At 38.8% G+C, this 12,682-nt stretch overlaps 1 protein-coding gene across 5 annotated transcripts in view; it reads left to right on the plus strand.

Moving 5' to 3' along the window:
- Window positions 1-12,682, plus strand: part of MMS22L (MMS22 like, DNA repair protein) — a 91,016-nt gene that overhangs the window by 56,629 nt on the left and 21,705 nt on the right. For all 5 annotated transcript variants that reach the window (XM_040060277.2, XM_040060276.1, XM_040060280.1 and 2 more), the window contains 2 exons: window positions 8,040-8,230; window positions 10,627-10,777. In XM_040060277.2, the coding sequence (XP_039916211.1) occupies window positions 8,040-8,230; window positions 10,627-10,777 (342 nt within the window). The remainder of the gene's footprint in view (window positions 1-8,039; window positions 8,231-10,626; window positions 10,778-12,682) is intronic.

Consider the following 12,682-nt stretch of genomic DNA (forward strand, 5'->3'; position numbering starts at 1 on the left):
GGTTTAGTTATGAGTAAGGATCATTTTGTTTGAGGTATTTTCTGTTGGTATTATTTAATTTGGGAAGGTGACCCTGAGCTAAATTGCAATGTGTTAATTTAAATGCCCATGGGCCGCCCTTCATTGTTGATTGGGAGAGGTTACCTAGATTTCTAATATACTTTAATTACTCTGCTTATATAAATTGTCGCATTACAATCTTCTTAACTGTTGAATCTCTTCTGTCAATGATTTACTAACAATAGGAGCATACTAGTCTCTGAGATTTGAAGATTTATACCGCTGATGAAAGAACTGGAATGGCTCTGTTTAAAACTACTGTATCTTAGGTTGGAAAGAGTATGTGATCTGCTTCTACCCAGGCAACGATTGATATGTGGTAAATTGAAAAGATCTGTAGCCTTTTTAAAAGGCATTTTTTCAATTAAGGCAATGCAATGCAAAATATGTTTTAAGATGTTTGGGAGTGATTTATTCCTAATGGGTATGTGGCAAAAAAACAAATACAGTCTGAGTAGGAGTTTTGGGTGGAAGAAGGTGGAGTATGTTTTACCAGTGGTTAGCTAAGGTTTTACAGAGAAGCTATAGTAATTTAAATCATAGAATGAATCAGGTTGGAAGGGTCCACAGTGGGATCGTCTGGTCCAACCTCCCTGCTCAAGCAGGATCATTGCAGACTATGACGCAGGATTATGTGCTGGCAGTTCTTGAATATCCCCAGTGAGGGAGACTCCACAACCTCTCTGGACAGCCTGATCCAGTGCTCAGTCACCCATACAATAAGGAAGTTCTTCCTCATGTTCAGGTGGAACTTGCTATGCACCAGTTTCTTTCTACAGTGCTGTGGTGATGTTGGCTTCTTTTGACCTTTTATCCCTGGCTATCTCTCTGCCTGACAGCTATGTTCAGGTGAGCTGAAAGCTTACCAGTACTTGGAGGAACCCTGCTCTCAAATGGTGTAGGGGTCTTCCAAGATACAATGGTCTGATGACCTACAGAAACAGGTCCAGCTCACCAGCAGCTCATTTGACACATGCAGCATATGTGTCTTGTATGACAAACTGCTCTTGTCTCCTCTCTGGGATTTTGTCTCCTGTTATCCTTTATATTTTCTGCAGGTTTGAATCCATCATGTGTCTGGTGGGGGCCTAGAGACATCTGATTTAGTGTCATGAAGACAGAAATCTGTGTGTTTGGAACCACTTGTAGAGCCCAACTACTAAAGATGTGTGCTTAAGTGTCTTGGGGTTTTTTGTTGTTTGTTTGTCATTTAAATCACAGACAGCAGCTGGAATGATTAAATATCTGCTCTCTAATGGTTAGTATGTAATACTGGGAGAGAAGAGTGTCATGGGCTCCATTCCTTGTTCTGGGATTTCACATTTTTATTCAGTAACTGACTTAATGTAGAACTCACAATCAAGAGCAGAGCCCAAAATAGTATCAAAATTGGGCCCAGCTGCCCTCCACCCTGATGCTGTGATTCATTGGTTGTTACATAAAGAAAAGTGCATTATGTGTTTGAAAATGCAAGTAGCTACTGCTGTACCTTATGCAACCTGCCTTTTTATTCTTTTTTTCTTGGTGTGGATTAGTCATGATCAAATTTCTGGGTCCCAGTAGACAGAGACTGTGAATTAGATGCTCAGCTCAAGGCTTTTGTATAGATTAGTTACAGGCACCTAAGGAACTTGCTGGTCAAAAGAGGGTGATCTGACTAAGTGAGCAGTTTGGGAATTATTATTCAGTAGTGTGACATCTGTCTGTGCCCTGCTTTTTAACCATTACATCCTTGTATCCCTTTGGATCTCATCTGGCATAGAAGAGACATCACTTTGTGTGTGCTTCATGGTGTTCCTGATGAAGGTGTGCTGTAACACTTATACTACTGGTGTTGTGTCATGCAAGTCCACTATAAAGAACTTAAGCACCATGGGTGAATTTTAACATTTGATAAAAATCCTATATATTAGAGTTCAGAGAAACATCCCTCTTCCCTTTTCAGCCCTCCCTACTCCATTGCATAAGTCAGTAATCATCATGCACGTTCATAACCAGGCAAGTTATTTGGACCTCCTTTTTTGAGTAAATATTTAAACAAGTGGTTTATTGAAGCTAATTAATATTAAGGGAGAACACTAAAACATCATTTAATAAATACCAAACTGATAGTGGTATGTTGATGTTTGATAATACTGTGAAATTATTTTTCCAGTTCTGCTACACACTGCTGTAAGCTCTGTGGTGGTGCTATTGTTACAGCTTATACAGTGCTGACACATTATGAACGGTGGGATCTTTTTCCAAATGTTTCTTTTAATGGATGGGAAAATTTATTTTTGGTCTTAAGTTTCTCATCTTGCTTAGCTTTTTCAAATTTGTTTTTAATTCCACAAAGGTGAGTGAGAATTCTGTGCACTTTGAGAGTTCCTACTGCAGTCATACCAGTCTCAATATACTGGATGCTATATAAAGGGATATAAGAAAGAAATTGTATCCCCGAGAGCTTAGAAATAGATTTAAAAGAAGGCTTGGATGTTTGAATCAGACTTGGGTAGAATTTAGTCACCTTCCTTCATGCATATCTCACTGAAACAGACTGAATGTGGAAGTGTCTGGCAGTGTGTAGGTGACGCCATTTTAAGCACTCAACTTCCCTAGGTACCAAAACGTGTGTCCAGAGACATTGGGCCTGTTTTCAGAGGCCTTAGCTGTTTAGCATACAGTTTAGGCACTTGGAGGCCATCAAGTAGATGTTCTAGCGCTTAAAATTCTTGTAAGCGTGCTGTCAGTGCCCTTACTGAACATGCTGATAACCAGGAGTTCAGCGCGGAGCTCTGCCACTTGGCACACTTGCATTCGTAACTGGGGCCGAGAGAAAGCAGCTTCACCTTTTCTCACATTAGGTCAGATGGTCACAATCACTCACCAGTGAAAAGAAAGCCAAAAGCCTTTATCATGAGATGCCTGAAACCCATATCTGTGACTTGCCACCACTCTATAAGCTGCACCACCGTGCAGTTAACGTGCCTTTTCTGTGAATCCAGATCCATTTCTTTTGCATGAATATGCGTTTGTAAGAGGTAGGATCATACAGTTTTTTGTTTGTATCTTGGCACAGTGCTATGATACTGCATTGAAAGCAGACTTGAACCTAGATGCAACCATTTTGGTTTTGCCTTTTTGAGTGCCAGTATTACAGTTCAGACTGAAACTAGCATTTTATTAATATTTAAAAAAATCCTGTATGAAAGTATTTAACTCGCTCTGAAAGTGTGTTTTCCTTTACACTTTGTATGATGTTTTATGGTACTGGTAGTGGTTATGATTCAGAAATGTTACGTGTATTTAGTGTTAACTGCAGATTTGAAGCACAGACAAAAAATTAATAAATGCCTATGAACAAATTACTAAGTAGAAGTTGAACAGTGAGTTTGTCAACATGGGAGTTGGTATCCATAGGGATCAATGAAATAAGTGTTATAGTTGCCATCTTCTCTAACATGTAATTAAATGACAATACTCAAGTAGTCAAATACTCATACTGGATTTTCAAAGGCATATGGAAGGCACACAAGGAAGGTTTTTAGCTTAATCTTGCTTAGATTTAGTTACTGGAAATACGTGTGGCTTCTGCTGAAACCTTGCTTGCACTCCTGGTCACCATAAACAGCAGTTCTGATGGTATGACAGGAAGAAATCAGTAGAGTTATTAAAGAAGTTATTGCTGTTTTATGGCATTTGAAGAAAGTGAAATTGAATGAGTGGTTTATAAGTATTGCTAAATGTTCTTTAATTGCTGAAAGCTGAGTGCACTGCTTATCAGAGACTTGGGTGTTTCATGTCTTGAAACACCTTGGAATCCCAGTGTCTATGTTTGGGAGGGACAGGCCAGGCTTTGCTAAAGGTGAGGCAGTGCCCTGCTCTACCCCCAGGTCCTCCTCAAGCCCTGGTTGACCATGTCAATCATGGCATCATCTGGGAACCTGAGCAGAGGATAGATATGGACATGTTGGAGCAAGGACAGAGGAGGCCATCAAGTTGACAAGAGGACTGGAGCACCTCCCCTACAAAGGCTGAAAAAGTTGAGGCTGTTCAGCCTGGAGAAGGTTGTGTGGAGGCCTCATGGCAAGCTTCCAGTATCTGAAGGGACCTACAGAGTAGCCAGAAAGGGACTCTGCATTAGGAACTGTTGTGATAAGATGAGGAGTAATGGATACAAACTGAAAATAAGGGGAATTTTGGTTATCTGTTAGGAGGAAATTCTTGACTCTGAGGGTGGTGAGACACTGGAAAAGGTTGCCCAGAAAAGTTGTGGATGCTCCACAAATTTTCAAGGCCATGTTGGATGGGGCTTTGAGCAACCTGGTCTAGTGAGATATGTCCCCATCCATGGAGGGGTGTGGGAAATAGGTCATCTTTAATGTCCCTGCCAACTGAAACAATTCTATGATTCCATGAACTGTGTTGGCAATCTTAATGATATACAGCAGGGAGAATGTTTAGAAGGGAAAGCTCAAAATATAAGTACTGTGCAAGTTCCATTGATTTGCAAAGTGCACAAAGCACTTATTACATCTCTTTGAGTGTTGATTGTGGTGGTGCTTTGCTTCCTTTCACTTTGCCTGAGTTTTTCTGGAAATAACTGATGACTGTAGTTGAAATTCTATGCATCAAAACCATTTACCATTTTAGAAATACTCATATATCTCTTCCCAATCTCCCTAGTTTTATCCAAGAGTGTTACTCCTTCAGGTGGTGGGTTTTAATTATTTATTTGTTTCAACATCAAAAGGTCGTTCAGGTCCTTTAAAAAGACTTTCTTGAGCTTAATCTTGGCTGTACTGGGCAGCTGAGGTTTGTAGATGCTGTGGCTGGGCTGCCTTGGACTGGAAGCTAAGGAGCTGGGAATACTGTCCGTGAAGAAACCAGTATCTGTATTCATAGCCTGTGTGACCCTGAGGGTGGTACCCCTGGCAGTGCTGGTAGGAGAGAGGTCTTTTCTCATGTCGGGGACTTATGAACCCTTGTAGATCAAATTAAATGACATTGCATTAAATCTGAATGCTATTATGCACCCAGTGCAGATTATAGACTAGTAGTAACTTGCAAGTTTCCATTATGTAGGCAGGCTGATGAGTTTTGTGTTTTACTTTTCCGGCTTGACCTAAAGTTTGGCTCTGTTTTAGTAATGCAGGCTTGCAAGGGCATATTTTCTGATTACAGTATCTACCCCCAGATAAATGGCTGCAATTCCTTACCCTAGGTGTAGGATATAGAAAATAATCCTGTATGCTACTATTATCCCTACACATGCAGCACAATCCTAATTCAGGTAGCACAAGCATTCCCTTCTTTAATAAATCCAGGGTTTATTTGATCTGATGGCAAAATGAAAAAAAGACCACATTTTTTTTAAAGAAATAGGAAATTATTTAAAAGGAGTAAAAAAACCACACCATGTTATTACCAATGTAATAAGGCAACTGATGGTTCCAGAATTCTTAACGGAATAGAAAATTAAATGTATAAAATTTTAGAATTTGAGTGATGTTTGGTGGTATGCTTGTCTAGCGTTAGAAAAAAGTAGAAATCTGAATAAAAAGTAAAATTGCATTTATTCATATTTTTGTAGAGTTAAAAAATGTGCTAGTTGGTAGAAGTAGCTGGCTACATCAGCTGCAGCATATATTGATGCCCCATTGATTCCAAGCATTTACCTTATTGCCAGCATTTGTGTAGGTTACTATGAATAAACATAAATACTGATTTGTACGCGTTGCCCTTCCACTGACACAGAGATATATTACCTTACTTTGGAAGTCTGTACACCCTTCTACTTTGCATAGATGGCTAAAGGAGATGCAAGGCACCCGTCTTTGGAGAGGCAATTTAGAGGAGAGAAAAAGGTCTTTGTGCAATTTTACAGCATAGTCTGGGTTTAAGTAGGGCAGAATTTGGTCCCAGAAGTTTTATTCTCTGCATTGAGGCATCATGCTTTCCTATCCTAACAAATAGAACAGAAAAGCCTTTTGTTTTTACTGTTAAACTTTTTCTTTTTATTATAGGCAAAAATAATTTTTTACCTTTTATCTTTAGACTTGCTTTTACCTTTTCATCATTTGACCTCTAGACCTCACTATTTCTACACCTTTTTCTTTGTCCTTTTTTTTTTTTTTATAAGGGGATGCTCCCAAAGAAGTGTTGCTTGACTTTTTATGCTAATCTTGCTTCTATTTCAGTTAATGTTGACTTGGAGAATATGCCTTGTAAATAAGAATACCAACTGACATACTGAATATAATCCTCAGTTTCTAAGCATTGATTGTTTTCACAGCATCCTTAAAGGGTAAGCTGTCTCACTATCCAAATATCATGGCTGGGAAACTGAGGCTAACAAAGGCTGTATGATTTATGTGAAGCCACAGAGGGAATAAATGTTGGGTTTAGAATTCCTGGCTTCTGTTCCTGTGCTTGGACTCATGCCATCTCTCAAAGAAATCCTTGATTCCTCCTAATGCTGCATACCTTTCCTTGTCTGTTAAATGTAGCCATTTGAAAAGTAGCTGGTACTCAATGCTCTCTGTCCTATTGAAACTAATGAATGCCTGCAGGCAGGCAAAAGGTATCGTTACCTTTGACAGCCAGTATGTTTTATGTTTTAAATTATGTGTTGGGCAGAATTTTTGGATACTAATTTGATATAATGAGATGCGCTTCTCATATCAACTGTAGTATGGGAAGGCCTTGCAGCCAACCTACTCTTTATTTAAAATTATTCCATTTCAGATGTCCTAATGAGTGCTGTGAGTTGTGTAATTCTTTCATAATTTTCCTCCATTCCCAGAAGGGAACTAGGAGCTGGAGTTTTTTCTATTTTTGTTTTGGTGTGTTTCAAATTAGGGTAAGCATAAAATAAAGATCTAGGGGAAGATTTTTGTGAAACAGTGTTTATTGTGAGAATGGCAGTTAAGAAAAAAACATTGTAGTCTAGAAATGTTAGTGTTAAGGCAGTTCTCGATGCCTCTGTGGTTTGCCATTATCTTACAAATATCTTGACTCTGATTTTACAGTGCTGTTTATAGAATTTAATAAAGCAAATGTAATAATGCTGCCTGTGCTTTAATGCACAATCTCAATTGGGTTGACCAGAAGATAAATAGGAACAGGAATGATAGTGCGTTCCTACAGATTGTTTTTAATAAGCGTGTTATTTAGTTGATCAGCCCGGTACTGTAATGCCTCCTATCCTGCTCTACCAGACAAATTTATTAATGTTCTCCCCCCCCCCATTTCTCAGAGAACATTGATTCCCTGCAGACATATCTCTATTAAACCACTAGAAAGTCACAACTTCCAAATTAGATTAAGTAGCAGGAATGGTACTAGAAGAATCAAAGAAAATTGAGTGTGTTATTGAATTCATGCCACATTGTCTGAGGAAGAGATGGGAGTTATGTGTAGTGGTAACTTTTGTCTTTACTGTACTAACAAAGCTGTGGGCATTGCTGTCAAACCTAATTGTCTGCAGTGCATCAGGATAAAATTAATCTTTTATCTAAACTCGTACCTAGTGAGATTTTACAAGTGAGAAGTAGATTTCAGAAGGAAGCTGTATAATTGATCAAAATCGTTTGCCATTATTCACTGTACACAACTCTATCCTAAAAATCCTAGTGGCAAAAATTTTAAAGAAGCACCTGGCCTTGGATTGGAAGCAGACTTCCTTGTCATGCTAACAGTTGCAAAATGCAGATATTAATTTTAAAGCTGCCAATTTATCATTTTGATCTGACATATTAAAAAGCATATAATTAATGGTTGACATTAGTAATTAACATTAACTTTATGGTGCTTAATATGCCATCATTCATCCATCAAATAACTGGTATGCATAATGTCTTTGCATAAAGGTTTTAATTGCTCAAAATGATCCTTCAGTTCTCAGGCTCTACGGTTTGAAGTAGTCGTAAATGTGTTTTAAAAAGATGTGAATTTTTCACTTATTCAACGTAAACATTGTTTTTGTTTCTCCCTAGGAGCGTGCAGGAGCGTGTACACCAGCGACTTCAACTGGGAAACGCAGCCCCAGACGCACAGCTTCCATTAGTGGCTAAAGAGCACCACCTTGCTGTCGCCAGTGCTCTCTGGAGAAATTTCTTTCCCTTCTTGAAGAGCCAGAGAATGTCACAGACGCTGCCGTCCCCACAGCTTGCTGATACAGCTGCAGGTTAGCGCTGACCCTGCCTGTGACCTACTGGATTTGCTGCTATTCTCTGGGTCACAATCTTTCAAGGAGTTTCTACTTTGGGATATTTCTCCTTCCATGTAGTAACTTAAATATGTACAAATGCAAAAAGCAGAAACCGTGCTAAATGTTTTGACTAAAAGAAATATTGTAGTGTCGAATATCCTTAACAGGGTACAAACACACTGATAATGCCAAAGGGGTTTGAAGCTATCCAAACCTAACTTCTTTTTCACTACTAGTCACAGATTATAATCTATGATTGTAATTATAAGTTATACAGTATAAATAAGAATACTGTTTTTCACTATATTCAGAATTTACTTGTTTTTGTAGAAGTTGATTTGTTTTTAATTGTTCATTATGGCTGAGATTCAAACTAATTTTTTTAAAGTATTTTTCATTTGAAAGCAATTTTTGAAAGGTTCATTGTTGCTTTTTGCCAAATCCTTATGTTCTTGGTCATAAAGCTATTTCATAATTCATTGTAATTATTTGTCTTGCTTTACACTGAAGGCTTTTAATCTTGAAGTACAGCATTCCATATATGTGTGAACTCCACATGCAACGAGTCAGCTTGGCAGTGAATAGAAAGATATCCCAGTTTGATCTTTCACATCAGTAGCATTCTGTAGTTACAATGAAATCTTGTATCCAGTTAACTAAAATTCAGAGGAGTGAAACATAAAATATTTTTTCCCATCATGATATGAATTAGATAAAGTTACAAGCTCAGGAGTACTGAGTTGGTAATAGAAAAGCAAAAAGACCTTCATTTGAAGCAGCTCTGTGGTAGTTAGGAGACAGCATTAATGAAAGAGGCAGTGTGCAACAGTAGTGGTCTCACACTGCTGAAACATGTGTGAGAAACAGCAATACAAATCAAAGGAGGAGGTTGTTAATGTCAAAACTTTCATTCATTTCCTACAGTGACATAGATTTTTATTTTATATTAGCACAGTGAAATAGCAAGAGCAGCAAGCTATTATAAACTCCTCTGAGAAGGACGGGAGTGCAGTTGTGACCTGCTTTATAGAGATGTGTTAGGTAGCACTACAGAGACAGGCAAACCTTTCCCACGCTGTTTGAGCTTCTCGCCTTGAGGTTACAGCCCAGAGGAGAGAGAGAGCAGCTGTCACAGCTCTCCTGCTCCCCCTGCCAGGCAAACAGCCCAGGCCTCACAGCACTCTCCTGCCTCCCATTTCTCCCCAACCTCTGTTATGGCTGATGCTGCAGAAACGAGGTGATAATCTGGAAGACGGCTGGCACAAATTGTTTCCTCATCTAAAGCAGAGTGAGGACTCTGACCTTATTGTTTCTTCTGAGGCACATAAGGAAACGGGAAGTCCTTCATGGCTTAAGATAGCCTATCCCTGTGCTGTTAATTAAAACAATTTTATTGTTTCTGTAAACTAGCCTTTTCTGTCCAATTCAAAGTCAGTTTTTCAGTGCATGCAGGTTTATATTTATTTGAGTTGGAGAATTTGGGAGCTAATGAGCCCCTTTTTCATTGCCTTCCAAAGTCAGTTTTCCTGACTCATTTGATGCTTTTCATTTCCTATAAACCAATAACTGCTCAGCATTTAAGATTATATCTAATTTCTGAGTTTTAATGAACTTGTCATTGCAGTATTAGGAATGCATTATATCTTTTATTCTTCTAGTGTTGGATGCAGATTCTACAGTAGACATAAAAGAAACAGAAAAAGGTTATGCTTCATTAACAAAATTCTGCACTAAGTACTGCCCCAGTTTCTAGATCTGCAGCAGTTACATAGAGATCCTTTTCAAGAGTATTTTTTTCTGTAGTGCTTTATTTATATAGTTACTTTTGATATATGAATGTCTTCTAAAAACAGAGAGGTACCAGCTTTTACTGAGTGAATTCTTTCCAGATACAGTTTTTCACTGTGAGAAGTGTGTAGAAACAACAAAACAAATAAATAAAACTCAACCCTGTAAAGCACAGTAATACTTAAGTGTACTGGGCAAGACATAGTAGATAGGGGTAAGGAAGGGAAGTCAAGAAGATGAAAAAGCAGGTTTTAAGACATTGCAGAGGTGGTAAAACTATGCCTTCAGGATTTATAAACTATGGTTTTGCGAATCTATTTAAAATTGCATATGTTAGGATCCATTTTTCCTCCTTTGTCGCCTATGTGTCTTGATGATTTACAAACTGCTTGGGATGGAGACTACATTTTTAACATGAGTACAAGCAATAATTCTTAAAACAGTTGCCCAGTTTTAATTGAGATTTCTGGTGTTTCCAGACTGCACGTTAGTAATTGTAACTAATTTTCAGTGCTTTGTGTGGAACGGCGATTATACTGAGAAATTATTAAAATGGTGCCATGTTTTTCCCTCTTTAAAAACAGGTTTTACTCTCTTAGCTTTGGATATACCCAGCAAAGCCCTATCAGACCTGCAGCCACAGCCTGTTCTGTCAATGATGAGACTGTTTGGATGGGATGACATGGTGTGGCCTCAGCTGGTGTCAAGATATCTAAGTCATCTAATTCAAAACAGGTGAAAATTTTTGACTATTTATTTTTCCAGCACCTTTTGATTCTTCATTAGACTTGTCAAAAATCTTGTTTCAGACTGTAGTGTTTCATTAAAATGGTCCAGATTGTTTACATCTTCTCAAAGAGGGTCAGCTAGTGCAGAATACCCAGGACAATCCAGTCAAATTTTTATATACCTGAGAAACATTAGCTTACTTACGAAGCCTCTGTGAACCTAAGATGGATGAGTGGTGGTTGTTTTTGTTGTGTGCTTTTTTTTGCCCGCCTTGCCCGTTTCTGAATCAGGTTTTGGAAGCAGGGGAGGTGAGAAATGAGACAGAAAGAGGGAATGTTTCTGTGTTGCACTGTATTTGAAAGTGAAAAATGTTGCACATTTTTAGGGTACATAATGTACTAAGGACAGTAACTGTAGATCGGGATATGGTAAAGATTATTTAAGTGTGGTTGACAAAGATAAGGCTATGGCCTTCTTGCAGGGAGGTGTTAGAAAAGGTTGAATTTAGTTCCTTGTGTGTCAATTTAGAACTTGGGAAAGGAGTGTTCAGTCCTCTGCTATATTCCTCTTTTATGATTTTTATAGGGTGAGTTTCATTCAAGGTTTCGGATATCTAGCATGTGCTGAATGAAATAAGAGGCACATAAATTCCTTTTATAATTTGAATTTTTTAATTTTGAATTTTCTTGCTCTTTGGCTGAGATCAAGGAAAAAAAATTGAATTCCTAAACTTGAATTTTGGTATTATTTAGGTCTTAAGGTTAATTACCAATTCTTGTTACTCAGGTAGGTGTTTGAAAGCAATTACTTATGTATTTGTTACCAATTTCATTAAGCACCTGACACATTGTTAACAATGTTGTACAAGAGGTACATTGTTATCCTAGCTCAGCTTCCTTGTGAAAGGACAGTGAACGCCTAAGGTAAGATATTTTTAGCAGAATATGTAAGTATCACTGTTGTCTTAAAAGCACTTTTTTTTGGTAGCGTGATTCATGTACTTATTTACCTTATATAGTTTTATAGCAAAAGTTATCAAAGTATCTAAGTGCTGGGATCTTAAGACTTCATGGTGCCTTGGTTTGAAAAGACAGGTGTCTGCTAAGGAGAGGCAGGCCTCTCCAGGAAATGAGGAATTCAAATCCTTCTCTCCGTGTTATTGTATTTTGGAAGATTAAAAAAAAAAACCCCAAAACTTTTCAGTCAGAGCTATGGGGAAAAGGAATAACAGTCTTTTACTAGTAAATATAACAGGACAGACAAAAAAACAACAGCAATTATAACAATAGTAGAACAGAACCAAGAACCCCGAGGGCAAACGGTGGAAGCTCCGGCGCTGATGGCTGGAAGCCGGGCACGGTGGGCTGTCCTCCGCAGGCAGGGGGTGTCCTCGGCAGGCAGAGGTGGCAGTGCCGGAGAAGCCGCAGTGGCTGGACTCGGGCTGACCCAAAATCCAGCAGGACAGCGAAGAAAACTCTGAATTCCTGGGCACTCCAACAGATGGTAGAATTCCCAGGACCAGACCCCTCCGTTACCCGTGGACTCCAGGCAGCCAGCAGTGGCCCGATCGGTTCTCCCCCCAGAAGAAGAGAGCCGCGAGACCCCTCCACCCTCAGCTCTCTCCGGGAGCTTTTCTCCCTCCCCCAAAACTAAGTTATCAGTTCTTTTGTCCAGGTTAAGCACTCAGCACTTAGTCTCCTAGCAACTTGGGAGGGGGAAAAAATTCTACAGTAAACTTAACCCTCAACACATGGTTACTGTGCTCTGATAATTTTCACATCAAGCATTCTCAGTTAAAAAGTAAAAGATTCTTTTGTTTCCAACACTGTTATACCCTGCAAGCTCTTGGCAGCATATACACAAGCTTTGGAAATTCTCCTGCAGCAGAACCTAAACTTTCCTCTCCATATC

The sequence above is a fragment of the Hirundo rustica genome, chromosome 3 (genome assembly GCF_015227805.2).
Source record: "Hirundo rustica isolate bHirRus1 chromosome 3, bHirRus1.pri.v3, whole genome shotgun sequence".
Taxonomy (NCBI): Eukaryota; Metazoa; Chordata; class Aves; order Passeriformes; family Hirundinidae; genus Hirundo; species Hirundo rustica.